Source organism: Pseudorca crassidens, chromosome 18, assembly GCF_039906515.1.
Source record: "Pseudorca crassidens isolate mPseCra1 chromosome 18, mPseCra1.hap1, whole genome shotgun sequence".
Taxonomy (NCBI): Eukaryota; Metazoa; Chordata; class Mammalia; order Artiodactyla; family Delphinidae; genus Pseudorca; species Pseudorca crassidens.
In genome coordinates this window covers 67,268,722-67,281,154 of record NC_090313.1, presented here as the reverse complement: position 1 = coordinate 67,281,154, position 12,433 = coordinate 67,268,722, and the positions used below count along the sequence as shown (strand labels likewise).

Sequence of the window (12,433 nt, the reverse complement as noted above, 5' to 3'; positions counted from 1 at the left end):
TAGTAGACTCTTATGTTACTTCAAGTCTCTGTTAAGGGCATCTCTTTGGCTCCTTCTATGTTAGCCTAAGCCTAGGAATAATTAATTGAGCTCCTGTAGTGCTGTTTATTCTTCTATTATAGCCCATGGTACATTGTGGATTATTGATTTGTCTTTTTACCCTTTGAGGACAGTAGTTGTCTAATTCTTCTTTTGAATCCTCATAACTTAGCACAGTTCCAGGGTTATATTATGTACTCAGTTGATGTTTAATTATTGCTTCATTGTATAATGATTATTTATATATCATAGTAGTTTTAAAAATTTGAAAAACACTAAATTCATTCAATTTCCTTTAATGAGTATTTGTTATATAAAAAAAAAGAGGTATAAAGTCCTGTTCCCAAGTCCAAACCTCTTATTAACTTAAACCTTGAGTTTTTTGAATTACCCACTTTGAAGTAATTCTTTTTATACCTGAAAAATGGATTTATTGAAATGTTTGAGATAAAAATATGTATTGCAAGAAGCATAAGACAAACATTTCAAGAGTACAAAATTAGTTGTAGAAATAACATAATTTTCTGGTAAACCCACATTGTATTACAAATGTGCAAACCTTTTTGATACAAAAGTTTTGGTTTTCTTATTATTTTTTTTATACTAAGCACCCATTTTTATTTATCCATTTCCCATTGAGAGGTAACTCCTTGCATGCATTTTATCTATCCATTATTCAAGGTTCAATCTTCTCAAGGGGATAACAGCTCACCACTCTGAGATTTGAACTGTAATTAATCCAGTGGCAAGGATTTTCTCTCATGGATTCCAGAGTTAGCCAGAAATTTTAATGTCAAGATGTAAAAGCCTGTAAGGTTGTTACGTTTCCCTCAGATTCTATCCCACAGGAGGCTAAGCCCACAATTTCCCTCCTGTTTCTCATTCAGAAAAAAAAAATACTATATTTGCATTCAGAATTGTTCAGTGATTGCTTTTTTGTGCTGGTGGTTCATTTCTTCACGTCAGCGTGGCTCTCATATTTTTCCTTTAAGATCAGGTTGTTGATTTAGGACTTTGTAAACTTTGTTGTCTGGTGTCTGGATTTTCACTGAGGACGATCTTCCCTTGATCGTCTTCTAGATCCTGATTAGGAAGAAGGGAGAGCATATAGATTGTAAATGTGATGAAACTATAGTGTTTAAGAATATGATATTTTATGCATAACTATATCTATAAAAGACCATCATTTCTTATTATAATAAATGTTAGATTGTTTTCTTAATAATATATTCTGGTTATGATGATAAAACCAAGTCCTCTTTTGATCAAAGGTATATGAAAATAATAATTTAAAGTGATGATTTTAGTTCCTTAGAAAATTTGGATGAATTTTCATGTTTAGAAGAAATCTGTGATAAAGCCTTCAGTTAAAAATTATGTGTACAACCTAAATGTCCTGCGTTAGATGAATGGATAAACAAGATGTGGTACATATATACAATGGAATATTACTCAGCCATAAAAAGGAACAAAATTGGGTCATTTGTAGAGATGTGGATGGACCTAGAGTCTGTCATACAGAGTGAACTAAGCCCAAAAGAGAAGAACAAATATCGTATATTAATGCATAGATGTGGAATCTAGAAAAATCTTACAGATGAACCTATTTCTAGGGCAGGAATAGAGATGTAGACATAGGGAATGGACATGTGGACATGGGGTGGGGAAGGGGAATGAGGGGCTAATTGGGAGATTGTTTGACATAAATACACTACCATTTGTAAAATAGCTAGTGGGAACCTGCTTTATAGCACAGGGAGCTCACCTTAGTGCTCTGTGATGACCTAGTTGGGTGGATGGGGGGTGGGTGGGAGGGAGGTCCAAGAGGGAGGGGATATAGGTATACATTTAGCTGATTCACTTCATTGTACAGCAGAAACTAACACAACATTGTAAAGCAATTTTACTCCAATAAAAAAAAAATTATGTGTACAATTGAGTCTTTAGTTTCAAATGTCTAGATTGGACTGGGTTAAAATCAGATATGCCTATAATGCATTCATAAGCCTTCAACTTCTTTTGACTATTAGTATATAATTATCTTAGAAATTCCAAATATGTAATTATTTTAAGTTCCACAAGGGAAATCTTTGAGTTTTGAATGCATCAGAATGTAAGGTAACCTATGTGGAAGATTAGAAAATGCACATAAATAAAGTTATAAAGAAAATTATAGTGCATGGGTGATATATACATGTATATAACCTACACATTATATCAAAATTTTGTACGTACCTATATTAATCATTTTCTATGTGTGTACAGTAGATACAGTTTTGAATTTATTTTTGTCTCAAACTGTAGCCTCATTTTAAATAATAGTTTCACAGAGTTCAGGTCTACCTGCTACCCATTTTTGCTCAACTCTGGTATTCAAGGGTTTCTTTTCAAATTAATTCTACTTGAGTCTACCTCAGTGGTTCAGTATGTCTAGAACTTTACATGAGTATAATTGCCTTTCTTTTAACATTTGTTTTTCTTATATTCTATTAATAGTGAAAGATTTATTTTCTGATTCATATCATCAGAATACTTTGCTCAAAATAAAATATATTAGAATACTCTCCTTTTCTTTGGTTTGTCTTAATATAACAAAAGGTTTGTCATATATGCAAATTACCATAGTCAATATATTTACCTTGAATTCTTTTGTTGGCTTGTATCTTCCTCACAGGTGTGTCTGAAATTAAATAGCTTTAGTTAAAAATACTTTGAAATTATGACTAATATGAGACAGGAAACCATAGTTGATCAGAAGAGTATAAAGTTTTAAATAAACATCATGTAAACATGTAGATTTCTTTTGGAGTAGTGAGACTTTTGCACTGGCAACAAACAGACATTTGTTTTCCATATATCATAATGAATGTTTACTATTTGCAAAACATATTGTTTTATTATGGCATGTAGCACCCCAGATGATGTTCCATTGTTGCATGGAGTGACTTACATGACTTTTTCACCCTTTTTATGAAAAGCATCACTTTATGATGAAAGGATGTCTAACATTCTATAAAGTTTAGCAGAAGTATCTTCCCAGAGATATCCACTCATTTTTTCCAGTCATTCCTATTTGTGATGTATCAGACTTCTGCCTCTGTAAAATTCTCATTGTAAATTAATCTATGATCAACTTATAATACATGAGGACAACAAAATATCATAACTCTAGAAATATACCAGTAATCAATTCAGGAAGTGTGTGCCAACATACTCCCCAATTTAATTCCAATCCTACAAGACCATTTAAAAGTTAAGTAGCTAAAAATAATAAAATCTTTCTTATTTTAGAATTTTAAGTGTCTCATAACAATGCAGTTTTTTGTTGTTATAGTTGCAAAATACTTCCCAATTCCTCATTTTTCTTTTAAATCATTGTCAAGACCACTTGGTCAACCTAAATTCACATTTTCACTCTGTCGTTGGACATTTGAGATCAATGAATAAGTGTGGTCCCTATGGCGACTTTCTTTCTCTGCTTACCTTTTTTACTCCAAGTTTTGAATTCTTGATTTTTATGTATCATCTACACTCAACAATGAAGTCAAAATTTTTGTTTTATATATATATTCAATTCTCTGAAATCCCATGAAAAATAAGACATGAGACTATCACCAACAGTATTGTGGGCTGTATAATATCAAGTTTAAAAAAAAGGGAAAGAAACATTAAGCATTTTTTGAAGAATTCTGTTTCTGTCTACATAGCATATTTCCAACATGTCTTTTTTCCCCCCAGAATATAAGATACATAACCATTTATCACACTATATTAATACTATAATAAAATACAGAACTAGAGAAAACCTCATTAGGTTGGATTAGTGAGGGAAAGTTTATGTGAGATAGAAAAGTCTGAATTATGGAATATGCTCCAGTTGATATATTTTTCTTAACTTCAGGTTTACTTGGTCACAAAAAATGGCTTATAAAATGTTGCCATGAAAAGATGGATCCAGTCTTTAAGCAGTGAACAAAAAGCATTGTTTATAATGGACTTATTAAATTCCAAAGAGCACTTATTATGCAATTTAAAACAATATTTTGACATTACTTTTCAAAACAAGCACTTACACTCAGATTTTCTTTTATAAATTTGGCAGCATCCAATTAATATATATCCAATTAACTAACTTGTTGATTTATTATTATTTGGCTATGATAAAATCAAAATAAGAAGTGTTCATTGTGGCAAACAAACATCTCTGGAAGAAAAGCTTGATTAAAGTGCAGAAAACCAGATTTGCGCTCAGTGGCCCTCTGCCATCTCAAACTGAATGACACTTGTATTAGGTCGTGTTTAGAGAAGCTAAATATGGCAAGATAAATTAATCATTGAACAATCCCACAAAAATGCTCCTCTCCACCACATGTTTCCTGAAACATACAAAATGCTTCAGCTCACTTATTTGCAAGATTTTTGCATTTTTACATGGCTATGACTTTGGAAATTTAGAGTGTAAAATATTACTTTGTTGACCATGTTAACGTTAATTGACCGTAATCCTCATAGTAGCTAACATCACTGAGAGTTTATATGCGCTGAACATTATTCCAAGTGCTTTTCACATATTGATTCATTTATGTGTAGGTAACATTACTATCCCCACTTTTCAGATTAAGAAAGCAAGGCAGGAAAGCATCAATTTATAATACAAGTTAGTTCAAGTTGGAACCCAGATTGGAAGCCAGACCTACAACCTGATCCTATGTTCTCTACAGAAGCCATAAATCTTTACATGTTAATACAGGCAGATTTGTCAAAACCTTCCCAGATAACTTCTTGTTGTTGTTCCTTTCTCCATAGCCTACTACTTTGCTGTTCTCCCTTAATTACTTTAGTAGTTTCAGTAAATGTAGCTCTATCTAAGACAAGAGTGAAAAACTCAACACATTTTATGAGAAGAAGTTTTAGTTAAGGGGTCTGAAGTGTTTCAATGACAGATCATATTGGTACCAAACTGACCACTTAGCCATGTTAATAAGAATGACCTAAATGATTGAGGAATACACTCAGTTCATCAAAATGTACCATATGTACCACAATATGAGTAGTTCAGATAGAAAACTCCAAGCTTTGAGATGAAGACCACATTTACCTATAGATCAATTATCAATACTCTGAAAGAAAAAAAAAGCCAATCTTGCATGACATAATCTTTATTTACACCAGCTTCTTTGTAAATTGGCGTCTCTTGGGATCTAGACAAGAGACACTTGTTATTCAGTGTTGACCCAATGGTTTTACAGGGCTGGAAGAAAGAAAACTAGCATGTCCACTTAGTGTCCAGATATTAGTAACTATACTGCTTATATTGTCTTTCTTATGAGAAAAAAAAAAACCCTTGGAAATGTTTTGATAAAAACTTATGTTGTGACATTGACAAAGCCAGTGCATTATGAATATGTGGAGAAACCAAATACTGGGAACTAAAGGAATCAACCTTTGGGATGAACATAAACTAGAGTTAAAGAAGGATTCCATTAACAAAAATTAGAGTATCTTATTCTTGTAACAGGTATTATCTTCTCTTGGCTGAAGTTAGTCTTCAGCACTTAGTTCGTCGTTTATAATGGACTTGTTAATGGGGGCTTATTGAAGGGGAGGAAAACATACTTACCGAAGTTTAAGCCTAAATAAATTAAAGCAATATATACAAGTGCAGTTACTAATTGGTTCATTCTCTACAAAGCACTGCCATTCTACAAAGCCGCTTACTATGGCAAGGACTGAAAAAAAAAAAGAATTCAACTTAATTTTCATGTCTTCACCTCTTCCCTCAAATCCCTACCTTTTTCTAGTACAGTGTTAAGCATTTAGGGGTAGATGAGTAAATTCTGTATTAGATCTCACAGGAAACTGGTTCTGTTGTGGCTTTGGGAGTGTCACATATTCCCTGGAGTCTGAAAGGAAATCTTGTATTTTTCAGACACAAATTTTTCTATTGAGGGGAAGTTCAATCATTGGTTCAATAAAAATTATTTATTTTTACTATCACTGAACAGTATCAATACTATGTAAGAGATTCTACCTATATAAAAGTAAAGAATAAAACAATAATTGCCAAAAATATACATGGTCCCAAGAGAATTTACAACTTCTTGGACATAGTACTACAATTTTTTAAAATTTTAAGGATAAAACCCATTGGGACCATAATTTGGATAAACATTAAACTTCAATTTAGTGTTTCTCAATTCACAGTGTATTTCAAAGAGCATATTTGATTTTTTTAAATAATTTAAATACTTGTTTCTCTAAAACAATTTCTTACCTTAAATTCTTTTATTGTTAAGAAAATGAACTGGAAATTAATTTATTCAAATACCAATTACCCAAATTATACTTTATTAACATTTACTATTTCTTTGAGTAATTACCATTGAGAGTTTATGTAAGATTTTGAATTCTTTTTTTTCTTCTTTCCTTTTAAAAGTAGGTCCTTTTAACACCATAGGCAGAGAACATTCCATATTTTAAATATTAAAATTAATTTCATATGCAAAATAATTTACAGCTCCAGGTATAGATTATGACTCAAACTGTTAGAAGAAACAGATAACCCATTCCCAAGTATGTAGTTTTGGAAAATAAAAATACTAAATGCAATTTTTTTGCTAGATCTATGCACTTAAAAAATTCATAAACATGCCTCTTATTATTGTTGTGGGTTCAGTGAATACATTTTTTAAAATATAAAAAGTATTTCAATTTGGGCTTCTTTAAATAACTACCAATTTTTAAAGTATCCCCCTTTCACATACAAAAATATCTTTACAGTTGTCTGTATCAAAGCAAAAAAATATTCACTGCTCCCCATTGAACTTTTTAAAGACTGTTTAAACTAGTAATTCTTTCTTTATAACGCTTACTATAACCACCATTGACCCAATCAGTCTGTTAAGACAGACATGATGTTGTCTTTTTTAACCTAACTAAAAAAAAAACAAAATAAAACCTGAATGCTCAGTCTTTAAAAAGTTGAAAATCTCAGTTATCAGAACCTGTTAAGTGGGTTAGTTGTTTCCCTTTTACTAACCTCCCTGAAGCAGTCTTTTAATTTCTTCATCTTCAAATAAATGACCATCACCACCTTCAATGAATTTGGTGACCTTGGTGACCTCTGAGAGGATACATGTTTATAGCAGAAATTGGTTTATGTAATAAAAAGGCAGGAGACGTGATGTGATATATAATGGCATCTGCCCAACAATGAATTCCAGACCAACACTTGGTTCTTTCTTGGTTTTTAGTGTTACTTTTTGATAAACCAATTTTCTTACAGAGTTGTTGAACACTGTATAGCAAATATAGAACAAAACAATCAATATGACTGTCATTTGAGTTTCATCCCCTATCTTTGGACTTTTTTCTTGTGTTGGTATGGAACTAGAACAAAGGAATGAGATAGAGTAGAAAGTGTAAGAGGCTTCAAAGATTATTTTAGACTTTGACATAGATAGCTTAAAGAAATCCACATTCTTATTCTTCTAGACATACTGACCTTCTTGCAACAATTTCTTCAGAGTTTCGTCTGCTTCTCCACCACTAGTTGAAATTCTAGTGTATTTTATTTCAGGACCTAAGGGAAAGACAAAAAAATAATAATAATAAGGAACTGAAACAAGGCTGGGCAAACTTCCTCTGTAAGGGTCACATAGAAAGTAATTTAGACCTTATGGGTCTTGTGGTCTGTGTTGCAGCTATTTAACTTTGTCCTTTAGAGTGCAAATAGCCATACACACTGTATAAATGAATGGTCACACTGTGTTCCAATAAAACTTTATTTACATAAGTAGGTGGCATGGGCCATATTTGCTGACTGCTTGTTTAAACATGGACTGCCAGGGAATTCCCAAAGACTTAAAAAATAGCTGAATTCAGAATTTTAGACTAATTCACTGATGGGAGACTGATACAGAGGTTTACTGAAATTATTGATCAGTTGTTCTATACAAGCTTGCATATTATTTTGGTGTGTAGATGTGTATGTGTAAACCTTAAGATTAAAGGAAAATCGAAGGAGGGAATGGTTTTTTTCTAGGATTTAGTAACTCATTAATAAATAGCAAAGTGAAGATAGTGTATTATATGATACACATGCATATTCATAATAAAAACACAGGCTTATAGATTTGTCCCAAAATTTCCAATTCAGAGGAAAACATAGATTACATATTTAGGGTTAGTATTATTTCTACCAAAAAAGAAATAAAATGACTTCAGTAACCACTAAGAAAATGACTTAGTTTCTTTAATGATTCTTATAGAGATATTTTAGGATTAAATGGTTTGCTCTTTATAATCCAGGCATAGTTCATATACAGAGTTAAAAATTACCTGTAAGATCTGCTTAGTAGAGAACTATAATCCCAATCTAAACTTTTCTAAGAAGATTTTACAATAACTACATTTTTCAAGTGAGTTGGATTATCCCTTCTATCACTCACAGGTGATTTTTATCATTAAGGATGATGTATTGATATTTTATCAGGATAGTTTCTTTTACAGTGTTTCATGTGCACAATGCCAGTTATTTTTTTGTTATTCATTTTCATTATTTTTGATCAATATGAGATTCAGGATCGCATTTGTTTAAAAAAAAAATTACCTGTAATGATTCGTTCTTCTCTTGTCTCTTTTTCAGTTATTTCCACAGGCACTCCATCAATGATTTTGGTGTATTTTTTAATAATTGGCTCTGAAATAGGGGAAGAAAATGCATTTGATTTATCCCCTTATGGCATCTAAATGGCCATAAGCTAGACATTTTAATGATTAAATGTATTTCTCACAGCAATGCCATTTAGAATTCAATCATAATAATTTGGGGGACGTATCTCAAATAAATTCATATAACAGAGGTCTAAAAGGTAGTGGTTATGTCCTGAATCTTGGGTAAGGGAGAGAGCCAACTAGCAAGCTAACACTCCATGTCATATTTGTCTCTTGACTGTGGAATGAGTGTTCAGGGAGGGTCCAGGGAATTATACATCATTAGAATGGGAATCTTATAAGTCCTAGCAATGACTTATTAGTCAGTCTTATAGAATGGCCACTCTTTCTTCTAAGTACAATATGTTCTTTTGTATTGACATGATTGTTTTCATTATATTTCGTAATCATCCTTGCATATGCAGAGTAATGACAGTTTTGTTGGAACTGTTGAGTTAATGGTTAAATCAGTTCCAACTATATCCATTAAAAGGTAAACTATGTTTTAATTGATCGGCTAATAAGAATCTGTAACTGAGAAAAGTTTTCCCACAATTTATATAAAACAAAAGTCCAAGAGAAAACCTCAGATATTCAATATATTTAAACCAACACTGTTTGAAAATGTTCACAGTAGGCTACAGGAAACACAGAGAACGCACCTCCGTGGATCACTTCAGTTACTGTTTCACCTTCTTTAATCAGCCTGAATTCAGGTTCACCTTCAATTTTGACCTCTGTTATTGTGGGTCCTAAGGCATTGTTTTAGGAGACAAATTATCATGTTAATGTAGTCCTTTAAATTTACCAGAACAGGAAATTTATTTCAACATTTGGTGTTGCTCAAATTTCAAAGTGGTTTCAGGCTTTATGAAATCGGTTTTAAACAGTTCCCATTGTCCTCAAATTAAACAGTATTTATGAGAACAAATAACTCAATCTATTGGTGTGCTACTAAAATAACTTCCATCTGCTTTAGCGTTTAAATTGATGTTTAATTGATCCATTTATTCATAGTTGTAAAGTATGATCATGCAAAATATTATATGTGACTATACATTGTGAATCATACAGTATGAACAAATTTGAGTGGCTCTAATGATAACTAGTGTAGATCTTACTTTACCATACTGATATTGTCTATTACTTTCTTTTCTTGTTAAATTTTTAATTTAATATTTAATCAGTCAATATCTTACATTTTTTATCTAATGGGCATAAGACTGAACATCAAAAAAGCCCAACTTTATGCCTACCTTTAAAATACGAAATTCAGGTTTTATGAGAAAATAGATTTGAGTACTTACCTTCTATATGTGAATGATGCATATATTTACTAATAAATAGTTAAACAGTCCTTCAAATGCAAAAGTTAAGTGTTGCATTTGACTTGCAAAATGATTTTGCTCCCAGAGAAAATCATTTTGAATGTTAGAAAGCAGATTACTACATTAGTTAATCAAGACTGTTTCTTAGAGAAGTTCAGTACATTTAACTCATACTGTGACACCCTTCAACAGTTGAATATAACTATATTTGCTTATCTTTGAGAGGGTTTATTTGTTTGTTCAGAAATTGTCAATGTACACCATTACCCAGAATTATATAGTCTAGGACAATCTAAAATAATGAAAACAAGAGTACAGTTCATTCAAACAGTAAATATTTCGCACCATAATATTTGATCTATGTGGTCAAGGGACACTGAGTATCAAAACGTAAGCCCAAGTTTTAAGGAACCTTCAAAAGGAAAGAACAGCTAAGGAGTTTAAGAACAGGAAATGAGTTAATAAAATATCCCAATAGACATTTCTTTAGAAGAGCCTCAACTGGAATTTCAGAAACATCGTCTATCCTTAAATTCTATGAAGGCAGGGATTTACTACCAAAAAAATTTTTTTTTCATATTTATTCCTGGCGGGCACCTACGAGAGTACCCGGCACCATACGTGCTCAATATGTATTCAGTTGATTTATTCTTACTTCTAAAATTTGGTTAGGTACCGTTTATAAGAAACATCTTAAAATTGTGTCTTGGGGTCTAATTTATTTAGTAAGAATTCAAGAGTTATCGATGAATCAGCAAAAGTTCAAACAGTGAGAAGGAAATGCCAATAGTAATTCTAGAACTGGGCAATTGTAAATGGCTGCCAAAATAAGTATTTGTCTCCCTCATTATATTGCACAAAGTAAAACTTCCAAATTGTTTAACTGGAGAGTTGTTAATGCATAGGTGACTTGACCCCATTTTTCATCTTAGTTCCCTTCATAGGAAAAACTCAAGTAGAGCTGATGCTTCATTGTGTTCCTAATTGAAGAAAAGTAATACAGTAGAATCCTGCTCACAAAGATTGGGAAGATAAATGGGTTGAATGAAGAAGCTTGAAAGAAAAGAGAAGAATCTTTGAAAATAAAAATAGTACATGTGAATGATTTTTACTATAGAAGCTGTGTACAAGTGATTATACAAAATTTTAGGGAATCTGATTTTTAAAAAAGAGTACAAGAATCTAAACATCAAGGATCATTTTATCATTTTTCATTAAAATGATCAAGAAACATTTTCTCAACAAAAATTTCTGAGATTTAACTTCTTAAATCATCAAATTCTCTTCATCACTATATAAAAGCAATCAAATACTCAAATGACAATAGGTATAGTATGTTTTTTTAAAAAAGCACAGATTCCAAATACCTCAATTTTAAGTCTCAAGAATGTATAAAAATATAGATAACTCACTAGCTAGGAAATACACTTTTACATACATACTTCCAATGTCTAAGTTTTAAGTAATGACACACTTTTCGAGGAATCAAAAGTATTCAAGAAGTTGCCATCTCAATTCGTAAAATGAGAATACCCAAATCAAAGATAATTACAATAATAGTTTTCTTGAGATTCAATTGAGGATATCATCTATTCCTTTTTTGGAAGACTGTTTCTATTCTTCTTACAGAATAATGAAGAAAACCTGGTCTTTCTTCTGTGGCCAGTCACCACATTAAGATTCTTAGGCATGGAAATAATTCTTAAGTTCCGATCCTTTGGGAGTAATTAAAATATGTGAAATGAAGGGGGCATCAGAGATGTTGGAGTTGGCTAACATACACAGTAGGGGGAGAGAGAAAAGTATCTTTATTTAATGCTCTAGTCTGAAACATCAGGAGATAAGTATATATGTAAGTATATGTGTCTATTTAATGTGTTATGTACGTATACATATAAGAATATGTAATGTATATTATATATAGACACACATTCAGGGCTGGAATTAAGGATTCTAAGGTTTGACTCAACTGCACCAACTACTTATTTCCTCTGTTTCTGGTGGTTTAATTAAAAAATATATCATGTGTGGATATACATTTTAAAAGCTTTCTTCAGTATACAGCTTCTGTGCTCTCTTAGGTTGTTGAATCAAAAATGCCTGCACTTTTTGGAACACCTCGCAACAGTATAAAAGAGATTTATGTGGGGAGACTGGAAACAAAACTATACAGAGTATACTCTCTAAAAGAGTCTAGGTGCAGGAAAAATAGCTTAGGATTTATTTGTATGGTGAGTTATCTGGGTACTAGTGCTAATGCAATGGTAAATTAAGTTGAAATCAAATACAAGCAAATGTACTGAAAGTACATTTCATGCACCATCTACTCTGCTAAATAACTTACATTCCGC

At 31.8% G+C, this 12,433-nt stretch overlaps 1 protein-coding gene across 8 annotated transcripts in view; it reads right to left on the bottom strand.

The window, feature by feature from the left end:
- Positions 1–319: 319 nt before the first annotated feature.
- POSTN (periostin) overlaps positions 320–12,433 on the bottom strand; it is a 34,298-nt gene continuing 22,184 nt past the window's right edge. For 2 of the 8 annotated variants that reach the window (XM_067713315.1, XM_067713316.1), the window contains 6 exons: positions 9,417–9,506; positions 8,651–8,740; positions 7,544–7,621; positions 7,079–7,162; positions 2,678–2,719; positions 320–1,122 (listed from right to left, as the gene is read on the bottom strand). In XM_067713315.1, the coding sequence (XP_067569416.1) occupies positions 1,085–1,122; positions 2,678–2,719; positions 7,079–7,162; positions 7,544–7,621; positions 8,651–8,740; positions 9,417–9,506 (422 nt within the window). In that variant the 3' untranslated portion in view covers positions 320–1,084. The remainder of the gene's footprint in view (positions 1,123–2,677; positions 2,720–7,078; positions 7,163–7,543; positions 7,622–8,650; positions 8,741–9,416; positions 9,507–12,433) is intronic. The other 6 variants (XM_067713318.1, XM_067713320.1, XM_067713317.1 and 3 more) reach the window with 3 other exon arrangements.